Genomic DNA, 13,615 nt, shown 5'->3' with positions numbered 1-13,615 from the left:
GGCAATTTCAGTTCCATTTCTATTTATGACTTTATCCCCAATTTATTGTTCCTGTAGTAGATTTATCTAAACCAAATTCCATTTCTACACCTGTGTTAAAAATTCTTACAGTATTTATTAATGACTGGATTTCATTTTCTGGTTTTTCACTAAGCTTCAAATCATCCATAAAAAACAAATGTCTTTTGTCTTTTTAGCTAACATCAGCTTCTCTAAACTGATTCTTTCATCATCGGTAATGTTGAATCTTATTGAAACTCTACAATACATCTGATTATAATTTTAAAACCTTGGCATTACTAAAAAATAAAAACTACTACCCAAAGTTTTAATTTAAACTAACACTTAAGAGATGCAGAGGATAATTCCTATTTCCTATTCAAGTAAAAACATATTTTTTTAAAAAACACATATTTTTTAAAAAATATTTTGAACGAAATGTGAAAACCTGCTTTTTATTTACAGATTACGAGGAATATGAAGAAACAAATTTCAGATTTGGAGGTTTCATTTCAGAGAAACAAGTCTTGAAAGTATTCATCAAATTCTTCCTCCCTATAAAATAAATACATAACATTGAATAACATTATTGAATCAGAACAAGACTATAGCAGTTTTTATTTATACATCCAGAGAAAGCTTTACAGCAAAAGTTCCACACTTTACAGATATACCAGCAAGGGTGTGCTGACAATATTCATCTGACTAGGCAACTCCAGCTTTAGGGGTTTCTCATTAGGACAAAATGTATTCACTGCACACTTTCCACTTCTAGTAAGGCAAGACTAGTAAGTGTGTAAGTATATCCGTGAGCAAGAACAATCCCTTCTCTGGAGATTTGAACTATCTCCAGAAATGGTTTAAAGTTAAATAGCGAAGAGTTTGTTCTTTTGAGTTTTCTAGAATTGTGGAGAAGGAAATAAAGGAATCCTACCATAGATGAAACTGAAAATAAGAAACTAATCCATCCAATCTTCCATATACAATGAATAATTATGTATAGTGGCTGTAGGGCTCAGTTTTATTTCAGACATTCTCAAGCTACGTGCCTATTTTCCTTCAAAATAGTTTTTTTTCTGAAATCTAATCATCTTAGACTGGCCTACTAAATATTTTTAAAAAAATTTATGGCTTTTAAAATAATCATGGAGAACAGCAAAAAATTACAAAGCTAAACACATTGTTTTTTTTAAGTAAAAGAATGCAACAAAAGAAAAGAAAGAGATATTATAGGTAAGTTTAGCTATAGTTACACAGTTACAATTCTATATATAATTATTTAATGCTATTCCAGTACTTATGGAGTTCTCGAATATTTTTACTTCTCAAAGATACACACACACACATACACATTTCACCCAGTCTTATATTTTTTTGCCACCAAAAAAGACACCAGGTCTTATTTTCGGGGAGGGTTTTTTCCAATGATTCATCTCGCGGCAGTGGCACCGACAACCCCGCCCAGCAGGAGCCCCAATTCTTCTGTGGCGGCTTGCGTGCATCACCCCCAGTTTCCTTTTTGCTGTCAGAGGCCTTCAGGAAAGGCCTCTGCAACTGATAACAGAATTCTGGATTGATCCAGAGTCCTGTTGTTGGCTGCGGAGGCCTTTCCTGAAGATGAAATGGAGCCCCAGGGCGATGCACACATCAATCCGGTCCTTGTTTTTCGGCTGCAGAGGCCTTTCCAGAAGGCCTCTGACAGTGAAACGAGTCTGGGGACACCACGTGCATCAATCTGGAACCTGTTTCTCGGCTGAAGAAGCCTTCCCTAAAGGCCTCTGACAGCAAAACGGAGGCTGGGGCGATGTGCACAAGCAACGGCAAGCAGTCGCAGAAGAAGTGGGTCGGCAAGGCAAGTCAGGTGCAAGGCCTGGCTTCAACTGTCTGAAGATAAGTAATAGGGCAGCTCCACCACCCCCATCCCTCCCTAGCTTAATTTTTACCCATGGGCCTCACTCCACCCTGTGCATCCCGGAGTGGGTCTTAACTGGGGCTTATTTGGGGAGAGGTAAGGGCTTATACTGGGCAAATGTATAAAAATCAAGCTAGGGCTTACTTTCGGGATAGGTTGTATTTTCGGGAAAACACAGTACACACACACACACACTTCATATATATATATATATATATATATATATATACACATACATACACATACATACACACACACACACACACACACATACATACATACATACAGTACCTATATACTGTATGTCTCTGTGTGCATAAAAAATAAAAAAACAATGCTTTTGCTTCTTAATTAAAATTCTTTTTCTGTTTAGATAAACTTTTAAGGAAGGTCCCAGGACAGACCTTGTTTTTTCATCAACATCCTGTGGTGGACCCCTCCAGAAATCTGCCTCAGAGGGACCATCTTCCTGATCATCTTCATCTGAGTCTGTTAAGCAAGATAACAATGTTTAAAATAAAATGATTTTAAGAGCATTTTCACATTTTGAGCTAGACTTCTTTAACACTTTTTTTTAAAAAACACAAAATAAAATGGGGAATAATCCATATCTAATTTAGTTAAGCAGATAGTCCTGATCACTATCCATTGGAATTATCATTTTTAGCAGTAACAACATAAAAAACATGTTCATAGATATACCCATATTTTTTGTCCTATATTAAGGGGGGATTTGTGAAGTGGTAAAAGATACATATTATAAACACAGACCATGAATTCTAGTCCCTCTTCTGGCGCAAAGCCAGCTGGGTGACCTTGGGCCAGTCACATCCTCTCAAGCTCAGGAAGGAGGGAATGGCAAACCACTTCTGTAATGGTTGCCAAGAAAACTGCAGGAACTCAGCATATAGCCACCAGGAGGTAAGGCTAGCTTGAAGACACCCATGCAGTTTATACTGTAGTGTTGGGGCTTTACCACATTTTGAACGATATCTCTCATACTTCATTTGACCAAACTAGCCCTTTATAGTAAAGGTAAGATTCAGGGAAGATTTTCTGGACAGAACTCATTTCATTAAAACTAATATAAGTTTAAATATATATATTTGTGTCTTTGTCTCCAAATAATGTGTAACTTTAATATGCTGTATTATTTACTTATATTTTTATTTACTTAACAGGTCCACATTTCAGGTAACCACCTGCTTTAGAAAGTCATTTTCATTTCAGATGTTTGTTATACAGCAAAAGGGAGCTGCATTTTAAGGTATTCAGGATGAAACCTTGATGAATTTCTTTGGATCTCTGAAGTCAGTCTGCCTCCTAATTAGATTCTATAGCAATACATTTGTTCTTTCTATGATGTTTTTCTCCAGATAATCAGTTCCTTTTTTTCCCTGTTTTGCATATTTGGTTGATTCTACAAGGTTTTTTTTTTACTGAATAGAAATGATTTCCTACATTTTTTAAAATACTAACCATCAGTTTTGTTTGATTCTTCCAATGATGCTGGACCTAAAAAAAAATCATTTCAGAAATAATTAGTTTACATTTGTGTTCCATCAAGTGCACCTCAGTTGATAATAACAATAGAACCCAGAATTTCAGTCATAAATCATTGCAGTCTTAAACTGAGGTACAGCTTGCGTGGATTTGATTTTACAACTGTTTCTATGATAGTCAAAAAGCAAGTCATCATGATTGTCAAGCGAATTTGCAGTTGTTAAGCAAATCCAGTATATCCAATGGGAGTTTTTTACTTGTAAACGTGAGCTGCTTTCCAAGTGCTCGAAATGCAATCACGTACCGGGGGGTGGGTTGGGGGCGCAGAAGTCGTAACTCTGAGGATGGGTCGTAAGTAATTATTTCGACGTCCATCATAACTCTGAATGTTCATTAAGCAACCAGTTGTAAGTCAAGGACTACCTGTATTGTCTTATATCTAAATTTAAATTGTAACCTCACAGAATAGGATATTCCCATTTTAAAAATGTAAAACGCCCCCCGTTATTTAGTTAATTGTGAGCCTAAAAGTAACCTGACATCTTGAAGTTTTCTTTTTACCTTCATGGATCTTTTTTTTCTTTGCCTTGTGTCCATGTGGTGAAGATGCTCTTGACTTTTTACCACTTAAAATTTTGGAGCTTTGTTCTTTGTCGTCTTGATTCTTTCCTGATTTCACCTCCCTTTTCCTTTATAAAGAAGAAATAAATAACAAGCCCATGCAGCTTCAAAAACGTATAAACGTGGGTCAGAACTATAATAGTTTAAATACGTATTTGCATATAATAAATCAATCTTTTATAGGTAACTTAAATATGAAATATGACCAGACTTTGTCTCTAGCCTGCCCAAAATTAGAATAATATACATTTTTTTTCTGCTTGTATTACAAATAAATGTGACCTCATCTTTCTGCTTCCAAAAAATATCTGATTTCAATTGAACTGAAATATGCCACGTTGATTCTAAAGCAGAATTTACTGAATTTTAACCTCAAAAATGTCTGGAAATGCTAGCACTTAGTCCTCTGGATAGAAAATAGGGCCCTGGTTTTTATCAATCTAATGCCACCTTGGGGGAAAAAAAGACTGACTACTTACTAACCATCAAGACAATTGTCCTTATACAATTAGAGGCTGTATACATGCAGGCAAATTTGTGCACTTCTGTATTTCTATTTCATGAGCAAGCAACGGTTGCATATACACAGTTTCTCTGACAAATTGGTATTAAAGATACTAATTTGCTTCTTAAAAAGTGGATGTATGGTGTTACCAATCAAGTAATAAGGCAATGCAAATAACAGTTCTGTTTATCTTTCAAGTAAATTCTCTACAGGGGTGTCAAACTCGCGCCAACATGTTGTTGTCACGTGACGTATCAGAACTTTCCCCCCCCTTCGCTAAACCTGGGATAGGCGTGGCCAGAATATGATGCATCTGGCCTGCAACCCGCGAATTTGACACCCCTACTCTACTAGTTTCCCTTAAATTATGCAGCAATAATAAATAGGTTGGCAATACAGAACAGGATGTGGTGGAGGGTGGGCCAGAGTCACAGAAGGAAGGGGCTCAGAGAGCCAAGAGACAAAGAAGCTTGAAATTTCTGGGAAGCAGGAAGAGGAGGGAGGACACCCCCTAGCAGTTCCAGGGTATATCTAATCATTATATCTATATCTGCACATAAGCTCTTCAGTCTGGCATGATTTCTGTAGGTGTAAGGAAATTATTCTGAAGTAAATCTTTGCGTTGTTCTTGGCTCCTTGGACTCAACATAAGCTTAGCTAATTTGGTGATTTACAACTGTGAGGGTGAAGCTTGTGGGTTAGTTTCCAACATTTCCTTACTAGGCTAAATAACATCTTCAGCAGAGTTTAGGGGATGTCAGTGTTCTTAGGTTTATAAGGGATTCAGGTGTGGGTGTGCCAAGTGAGGGTCTTGTGATGAACCAAGTGGGAGTCGTCAGTAAGAGTTGTAGCGGGTCTTGTGATAGAGTGGTTACAACAGGTCAGAGTCATTGGGAAGTGAACTGCTGGTGGGGGGAAAGTTGTGTGGGTTGGTCGAGGGCTGGTGCTGTCTGTGGTTAGCTGTGAGGTTGAATTGGATTCTGAGGGGTTCGTAGGCTGGTTGTAGGTCAATGTGTCTGTTGATAGAATGGCTTGTGGGGTGCCAGGCTTTGATGAACTCACGACTGTGGCGGGTGGTTTTACAACTATGTTAAGAGTACACTTCTTTTACTCATACTAGCTAGGATTATGAAAGTTGAACCGAACACATTTGGAAACATATTTTAAACAGTAAATGATTACAGTAATAACAACAAAAGGCCAGGCTGCTGTTCCTATAACTATGTTCCTATGTTCCTGTTCATATAACTATGCTATAACTATAACTAATACGACATCCTAGGTTTTTCTAAAGGACTAAATGCACATGAAGGCCAAGACCAGCTAAAAATTTAGCAGGTATGATTTCACATTGTTGTATATATTATAATATCAAGATCTGAAAACCAAAGGTTAAAAAGATTAAGGCATAAACCAGCAGTAGTGGTCCCAATGGTAAGTAATATATGCCTTGGGTGCAATCCCAAAACATCAGAAGAACCATTGGTAAACACCGGCATTGATAAAAATCACGACTGGTCAATTGCAAAAGGCAGCTTTACTTGCAACGTGAAACAATCCCTCATATCAGATAATACCATCAAACAACAACATCTCCTTATTCCAGGTCCTTGGGAAGCACTTGATAGATAGATCAAAATGCCAAATCCAATCAAAACATCTGGCTGACTGTGTGACAAGCCATAATAATAATAATGCATTGAAAGGTGCATTACCTGTGATGAAAATTTAATTTGAAAGAGCATTCTGGACAGAGTCCTTTAAAAAAAAAAAAGAACATATTTTATTTATATGCACACACAGAGACACACACATAAATTGGAAACCACCTATAAATAGAAGGGATACCAATAACTATCATTAAATGCATATGTAATTAAAAATTAATATGATTTTGAGAGCCTATTCAATATAGCAGTTAACAGCAGGGGCACAGAAACCGGGAAACCGAGTTTTAGTCCTGCCTTGGACACAAAGCCACCTGAGTGACATTGGGCCAGTCTCTCTCATTCAGCCCTAGGAAGCACACAAGAGCAAACCATTTCCACAAACCTGGTCAAGAAAATTTCAGTGGCTTGTCCAGCATGTTGTCAGGAGCCAACACTGACTTGTGGCTCACTAGGTTAGGATGCTGAACTATCAACAGGTTCGCGTTCGAGACTCAGTTGCTGCCGCAGGAGAAGGTGAGCTCCCATCACATTCTCCAGCTGACCCAACAGTTTGAAAGTAGGCAACTGTGAGTAGATAGATGGATACCACTTTGGTGGGCAATTTAACGGAGACATCAAAAGAGGCCAACTGGGCGACCCAGGGCAACCATTCAATCCTTTCAACCCAGAAGCACTTTGGTGCTCTCAACAAGAACGTAGTAGTAACCCTAATTTGAAGGCACATATACACACATATAAATGCTATTTTTATACTTCAGGATTGCCATGTATAAATTTTCACTTTGCATTTCTTGGGTTACCTTTCCTCAGAATGTTTGTGTATCTGCTTGGATTATGTGGTGGCTGAAAGTCAGCTGGCTAATTAACCTTCCTGATGCCGTTCATTCTCAAAACTCTTCCACCGATCAGAAAAAAGTAGTAGTTTGAGCCACATGGGGGGGTGCAACTAATGCACCCAGAAATTAACTGTCATTCTATCATGGATTGTAAGTGAACCTAACTGCACTTTCTTTTGGATATGTTGTAGTTAAATTTCCCTTTATTTTTAAAATATCTAATGTTATTTTTCTACAAATTTAAGATTAAGACATTAAGAAGACATTAAGAATTCTTTATTGGCCAAGTGTGATTGGACACACAAGGAATTTGTCTTGGTGCATATGCTCTCAGTGTACATAAAAGAAAAGATACATTCATCAAGAGCAGAGGTGGTATTCAGCCGCTTCTGACCAGTTCTGGAGAACCGGTAATGGAAATTTTGAGTAGTTCAGAGAACCAGAAAATACCACCTCTGACTGGACATTTTACACTATCCTTCCCCTGCCATGTCCACCAAGCCACGCCCAAAGAACCAGTAGTAAAAACATTTGAATCCCACCACTGGTTAAGAGTCAAGAATCATAAGTAATAGTCATAGGGTACAATAAGCAATCAAATCATACTAGGAAACAGTCAATCTCCATTGAAAAGGAGATAAGTATTGATTATATGACGGACTTACTTAATTTAACAAGTGCGTTTTTCTTTTGCCCATGTTCAACATAGCCAAAATTCACCTCCCAGCTCTTTAAGCCTTCTTTTTCATCACAATGTTTGCTTCCACAAGAAAAATGCCCTGGAGAGAAATTGAACAGAACATTAAATTACCAAGATTGTAAGAATTGCTACATGATACAATATTTACAAGTAAAGAACTTGCCGAAATGTCCATTTGAAAGGTCTTATATTTAAGGATATTATTTAAGGATATTGTATTTATTAAATGCTACAAAGCATTTACAATGGAGAAAAAATTACCATATTGATTCACTCATATGCAGACACTTTAGTCTGATCTTTTTGGTATTTTGCATAGATGGGAAAAGGAAAAACAGAATTAGATAGAAATAAAAAACATTAAACTATTTACAGTTAGTGATAAAAAATAGGGATGAGCCTGCTTCACAGTTGTTTCTGGATAGCTTCCGGCACTATAAATAAGAATACTTTGTCAATTCATTTAACTTCTTCACCTTAACACATTTTTATCGGTTGTTCCGAGGTTGTTGGAATTTCTCTGAGAGAGGTACTTTATACAAAACAAGTCTTGTCTGGAACTGGAAGCACTTAAATTCTCCATAATTATTTGCTTAGGGAAACATAATTGCCATAATTACTATGTAACTTACCATGTGGTTTATCAGAAATTAGCATATTGAAATAATACACAAAATAACTTAGCATTCTATCTGCAGGAACAGGCACTTATGACCATGATCCAGATCAATACTTCTCAGCCAGCTGGATGTAGGAATAAAGAAATAATCTAAGTCACGGATGTCCAAACTTGGTTTAAGACCGGTGGGCTTCAACTCCCAGAATTCCCCAACCAGCATAGTTGGCGGGGAAATTCTGGGAGTTGAAGTCCACTGGTCTTAAAGTTACCAAGGTTGGACATCCCTTGACCTAAGTAAAGATGTGTGATTAAAAGCATGGCCCAAGATCTTTTAGGTGCTCAACCTGACATGGACCCTCAGCTACTGTGGTCTGAGGTGAAAAAACTTCTGATTTTGATGTTCATTTGAGTGCCTTCCAACATGGGAAGCTGGGCCTTGTCATTTACTTTAGCGTTGTGTCTCAATCTTCCTGCAAAGCACCCAACAACAACAGCAACAACTTCAAAAGAAACAGCTTTTCCTTCCAAATCATCACGACTCCTGTCTGTTCTCAATCATCTCTGCCTGTAACTGTTGGATTCGCATTGTATGTCCTTGTATTTTAGGGAACATTCCCCCCACCTCAGTTTCTCTAGCTGCGTTTGGAGCCTCTTGACCTTTATTGCAAAACAGCAAAGGTCCTGTAAAGCAGCGGTCAGGTCCACGAGAAAATGTTGGTGGTCTGCAGAAAAATTATTTGCATTTTTTTTATATTGCACTAAATCAGGGGTCCTAAAATTATGCCCCCTGGGCCTGATCTGTGCAATGAATGTTTGTATTGCTGCAGAGACTCTCCCCCTTCGGGGTCTTTTTGTGTGGGTCGAAGGGGGGCAGAAATTCCAACTTGGGGTCTGCTTCAGCCTTCTAGGGCAGGGCTTTGGTCAAAGGCTGGAAGGAAATGCCACTGGTGGCGAAGAGCTGGAGGGTTCTTGTTCCAGCGGGACTGCATCATGGCCTGGAACTGGCTGACCACCTCAGCCCCCCGAGCCTCCAGGCACTGATATCTGGCCTTGTATTACCGCAGGCCTTTCCTCTGCTTGGAAAGCCTGTGCTTGTATGATGGAGTCAATGACCAGTCATTTGCAGGGTGCAAAGAGGTCTAACTGCCTTCGCAGTGTTTATTGCTTTTATACTTTTTCCAAGCAGCAAAAGGTAATATAGAAACCGCACGTGCACTGGTGGGTTCTCCTCACCAATCTTAAGAACGTACCAGCCGGGGGCAGTGTTCCGCAGTATCCTGATGATGTGAACTAGGTGAGATCATGTTTGAGGCATGCAGGCATGGGAGATACGGCAGTGTGCTGCTCGCAACCTCTCCCTGACCTCTATCTCTACACTCATAGTCCTCGGTGAGATGCTCCTGCTTAGCCTCCTTCTCAGTCAGATCCAATTTGAACTGAGCCAGCTGTTTTGCCAACTCTTTCTCCTGGCGGCTGCTTAGCTCCAACAACTGCTTCCAGTTGGGACCCTAAGGAGTCCGGCTAGGGAGGCGAGGAGTGGCTGGGAGAGGAGGGGTGAGTAGAGGCTGGCAAGGTGCCCCTCGACATGACATCGAGTTGGCCACACCCACCCAGTCACATGACCACCTAGTCACGCCCACCCAGCTGGTTACGAGGCAGATCGTATTAGTGGTCCTTGGGATTTAAAATGATGAGTTTAGTGGTCCCTGGGGTCCGAAAGGTTTGGGACCCTTTCTGTAAAGCACAGGTCCCCTTCTTAGCCTTGCTTTCTGCTTTGACATTTAATTAACCAAAGGGATATTTTAGTTAGTATTTTAAAGCCACAATAGTAAAAATTGGCCTAAGCAATAGTTCCTATATTCATTATGCTTACATCAAATGATAGATATTATCATCTTGGACAGGGCTATCATCAGGTTCAATACAAGAAATAAAGTATAATAATTGAATTAGCTATATGTTTCTCAGAAAAATACATCTCAATATCTTTCATTCTATCTGTGTGAAATTCAGACTCCCTAACAAACGATTGATGATGAATAACATCCAAATCACTGATCGAAATGATCCCCGAGGATTTTTTTTTTCCTTCAACTTTTCTTCCTGCTCCATTTTGGCTTATCTTCAAAAATGACTCCAAGCGTTTCCCCAAAAGCAGATTGCTTTGCTGAACTAATAAAATGAGTGTAGCATGAGACAGCATGGTCCAGTCAAGCCCTGCTATGTATTACATTGCATACTGGATTTTTTTAGACATTATTCTGTATTTAATGCTACATAAAGTATAAGTGATACGCAGCCTCTTGGAGAGATTCATCTGGAGGCCTTCAGAGTGATGTCAATTTGCATTAAGAGGCTCACCATCAAGCCTTTTTTTTTTAAAAGATTAACCTCAGACTGTCCGGCTTAGCTGGATTGACAATATCCTCAAATACTTCCAGTCTGCCTATAAAACCAATTGTAATTCTAAACCTTACACCAAATGGTAAGGAACTTAATCATTTTTTCCCCACCAAATAATACTAAGTTCTTGCTAAAAAGAAAAATAAATAAATCAAAGTCCTGGGTTTTGAATTTCTACCCACAACAATAACGACAAAGGAATAGTTTATTTTAAGAACCAACAGCAAGTGAACTGCATTGTTAACAGATAGCAACCCATCGTAATGTGAAAAGCTGTAAGATACATACAAAGTAAAACAGCCACAGATATTTATTGGTGAACATTGAGGAAAGAAACCTGAATCAAATGGTTTTTTTTAGAAAAATACAGCCTTCCTAATCCTAGCAACGGCTTCAGCTGCTGTTCTAGAAGCAACTTTGAGGAATTTCATCAGAGAGGATTTACTTATGGGATTAGCTGGTTACATTTTTGAGGTGGGAATGTATGAAGGAATTTTGATCAGCTTAGCTAATATCCCAAACCTGATTAACTTTCACCTACAATTATGCAACAAACATGGAGTATTGCATTAGCATAATAACCAATAATCCACAACTAGACATGTAAATAATGCATGTTAACAAAGAGTCCCCCCAGAATTAGATACGTAAATAACTTTCAGGATTTGGCAATTACCAAAATATTTGGTCTTTGTGTCTTATTTTGATTTCGTCCCTGGCTGCTCAGAATATATGAACATTGCTTGTTGTTTTAAATAAGCCAGGATTAATTGTTGCAGAAATAAATTCAGTATGCATTAATGTATTGTTAAATGTGGTTGTGATAACACTGCGGTAAATTGGACAGTGTGCATTCATATAAAAAATGGTTGCTGAAATTGGGTGTGTCTGGTTTAATGAAAAGAAGGACTAGGGGAGACATGATAGCAGTGTTCCAATATCTCAGGGGTTGCCACAAAGAAGAGGGAGTCAAGCTACTCTCCAAAGCACCTGAGGGCAGGACAAGAAGCAATGGGTGGAAACTAATCAAGGAGAGAAGTAGAACAACTTGCCTCCAGAACTTGTGAATGTTCCAACACTGGAAGATTTTAAGATGAGACTAGAAAACCATTTGTCTGAAATGGTATAGGGCAGTGGTAGCTAACCTTTTTCGGCTACTGTGCCCAAAATTGCACCCACGTGCTCGCATGTCAGCACCCAGAAGGCAATGCGCATGGGGCCCCAACATCTCTTGTGCATCCGCACACAATTCCCCCTTCCCTGCCACTCCCTTACCCGCATTGTGCTTGCCAGATGATTTTTGGCCCGTTTGAGGCCTTTTTCGGCCTGCCAGAGGCTTGAAATACCGGAAGTGACAAAACGGGCCTACTCCCTCAAGCCTCTGGTAGGTCGAAAAATAACTGAAAATCAGCTGGGAGGCACACGCATGCACAGTGAGGTAAGTGTGCCTGGGACTCGCATGCCCGCATAAATGGCTCTGTGTGCCACCTGTGGCACGTGTGCCATAGGTTCGCCATCACGGGTATAGGGTTTCCTGCCTGTGCTGGGGGTTGGACTAGAAGACCTCCAAGGTCCCTTCCAACTCTGCCATTCTGTTAAATAGTGAAGTACATTGGTTTAGACCAAAGACACTGAGATGCATATTACTCTGCAATTGTGAAATGTGCTAAATGACCTACTGTTCCAAACAAATGTAACACAATCCCCCCATGTGCCTCTTTTTTGATTAGAATACATTGCAGGTAGTCCTTGACTTACAACAATTCATTCAGTGACCATTCAAAGTTACAATGGCACTGAAAAAGTGACTTATGACTGTTTTTCCCACTTATGACCATTAGTGAATCCTCTTGGTCATGTGATCAAAATTCAGATGCTTAGCAACTGACTCACATTTATGACATTTGCAGTGTCCTGGGGTCACGCATTCACCTTTTGCAACCTTTTTGCACACACCCAAAAGGAAACTGCAAAAATACACTCAAGAAAACCTACAACTGAATCTCACAACAATGCTGCATACTCACGCCTCTTAGTGGTAAACTATATTATTGCTCTGTAACAATGATATTTGATGACTTTAATAATCTGAGCAAGCCTGCGGTCATTAAAATTACAATTCACAAAATAGTAAGAATAAATTATTATACAATTAAATTATGATATATTAGAAGGCTACTGTACAATTAACAACAATAAACTCCGTGGCCTGAAATCAATGGTATAACTGGTGAACTAGAAATAGTTTTTTTGTAAGTCTGAGAAGATGTTAGATCAACACCAGATGTTAGGAAGGACCAACAAACATAAGATGACATTTTTATCTTCAGCCTTCAAAATATCAGATTTTGGGAGCCTGAAGAGGCTGCAGTGTGAGGTGAGAAAAACCCTTTCCATAACAGAATTCTGCTCATCTAAGTTAGGTTCCAAGGCCCAATAAGGAACAAGAAGAAAACTTGCCTTTTCCTGAGACAACTTCTTGCTCGTGTCTCCATCTAAATCCAAACTGTTGGAAATATTTTACAAATACACGGTTAGTACTTTGCATTTACAAATTCAGTAGGAAAAAGTAGCCTCTACACCGAAAAAAACTATTTTTTTTATTAAAGTAAGCAATGCACAGCAATTATGAAATCACTGAAATCATGATATCAATGATGAAAATGAATGTCACATGATTCCAAAGGTTGATTTAGGAATGAGGTGTGTGAAATCAAAAATGGTAACAATGAATATAACACAGTTGTGCTTAATAGTAGGTTTTTTTTTTTAAGTTATTCGTGTCTTTTATTAGGCTTTTTTTAACCAGTTGAATTTTGGATAGTCAATATAAAGAACCACTAATA

General features: G+C 38.7%; 1 protein-coding gene across 1 annotated transcript in view; it reads right to left on the bottom strand.

Moving 5' to 3' along the window:
- Window positions 1–439: 439 nt before the first annotated feature.
- Window positions 440–13,615, bottom strand: part of LOC113442796 (protein FRA10AC1) — a 28,531-nt gene continuing 15,355 nt past the window's right edge. The window contains exons 8-14 of the mRNA XM_087932234.1: window positions 13,230–13,275; window positions 7,713–7,826; window positions 6,257–6,299; window positions 3,977–4,104; window positions 3,392–3,427; window positions 2,317–2,401; window positions 440–555 (exon numbers count right to left, since the gene is read on the bottom strand). Of these exons, the coding sequence (XP_087788360.1) occupies window positions 513–555; window positions 2,317–2,401; window positions 3,392–3,427; window positions 3,977–4,104; window positions 6,257–6,299; window positions 7,713–7,826; window positions 13,230–13,275 (495 nt within the window). The 3' untranslated portion in view covers window positions 440–512. The remainder of the gene's footprint in view (window positions 556–2,316; window positions 2,402–3,391; window positions 3,428–3,976; window positions 4,105–6,256; window positions 6,300–7,712; window positions 7,827–13,229; window positions 13,276–13,615) is intronic.

Source organism: Pseudonaja textilis, chromosome 4 (assembly GCF_049901715.1).
Source record: "Pseudonaja textilis isolate UNSWEBS1 chromosome 4, rPseTex1.2, whole genome shotgun sequence".
Classification (NCBI taxonomy): domain Eukaryota; kingdom Metazoa; phylum Chordata; class Lepidosauria; order Squamata; family Elapidae; genus Pseudonaja; species Pseudonaja textilis.
The sequence above is the reverse complement of the archived record's forward strand: the minus strand, read 5'-3'. Positions and strand labels throughout refer to the sequence as shown.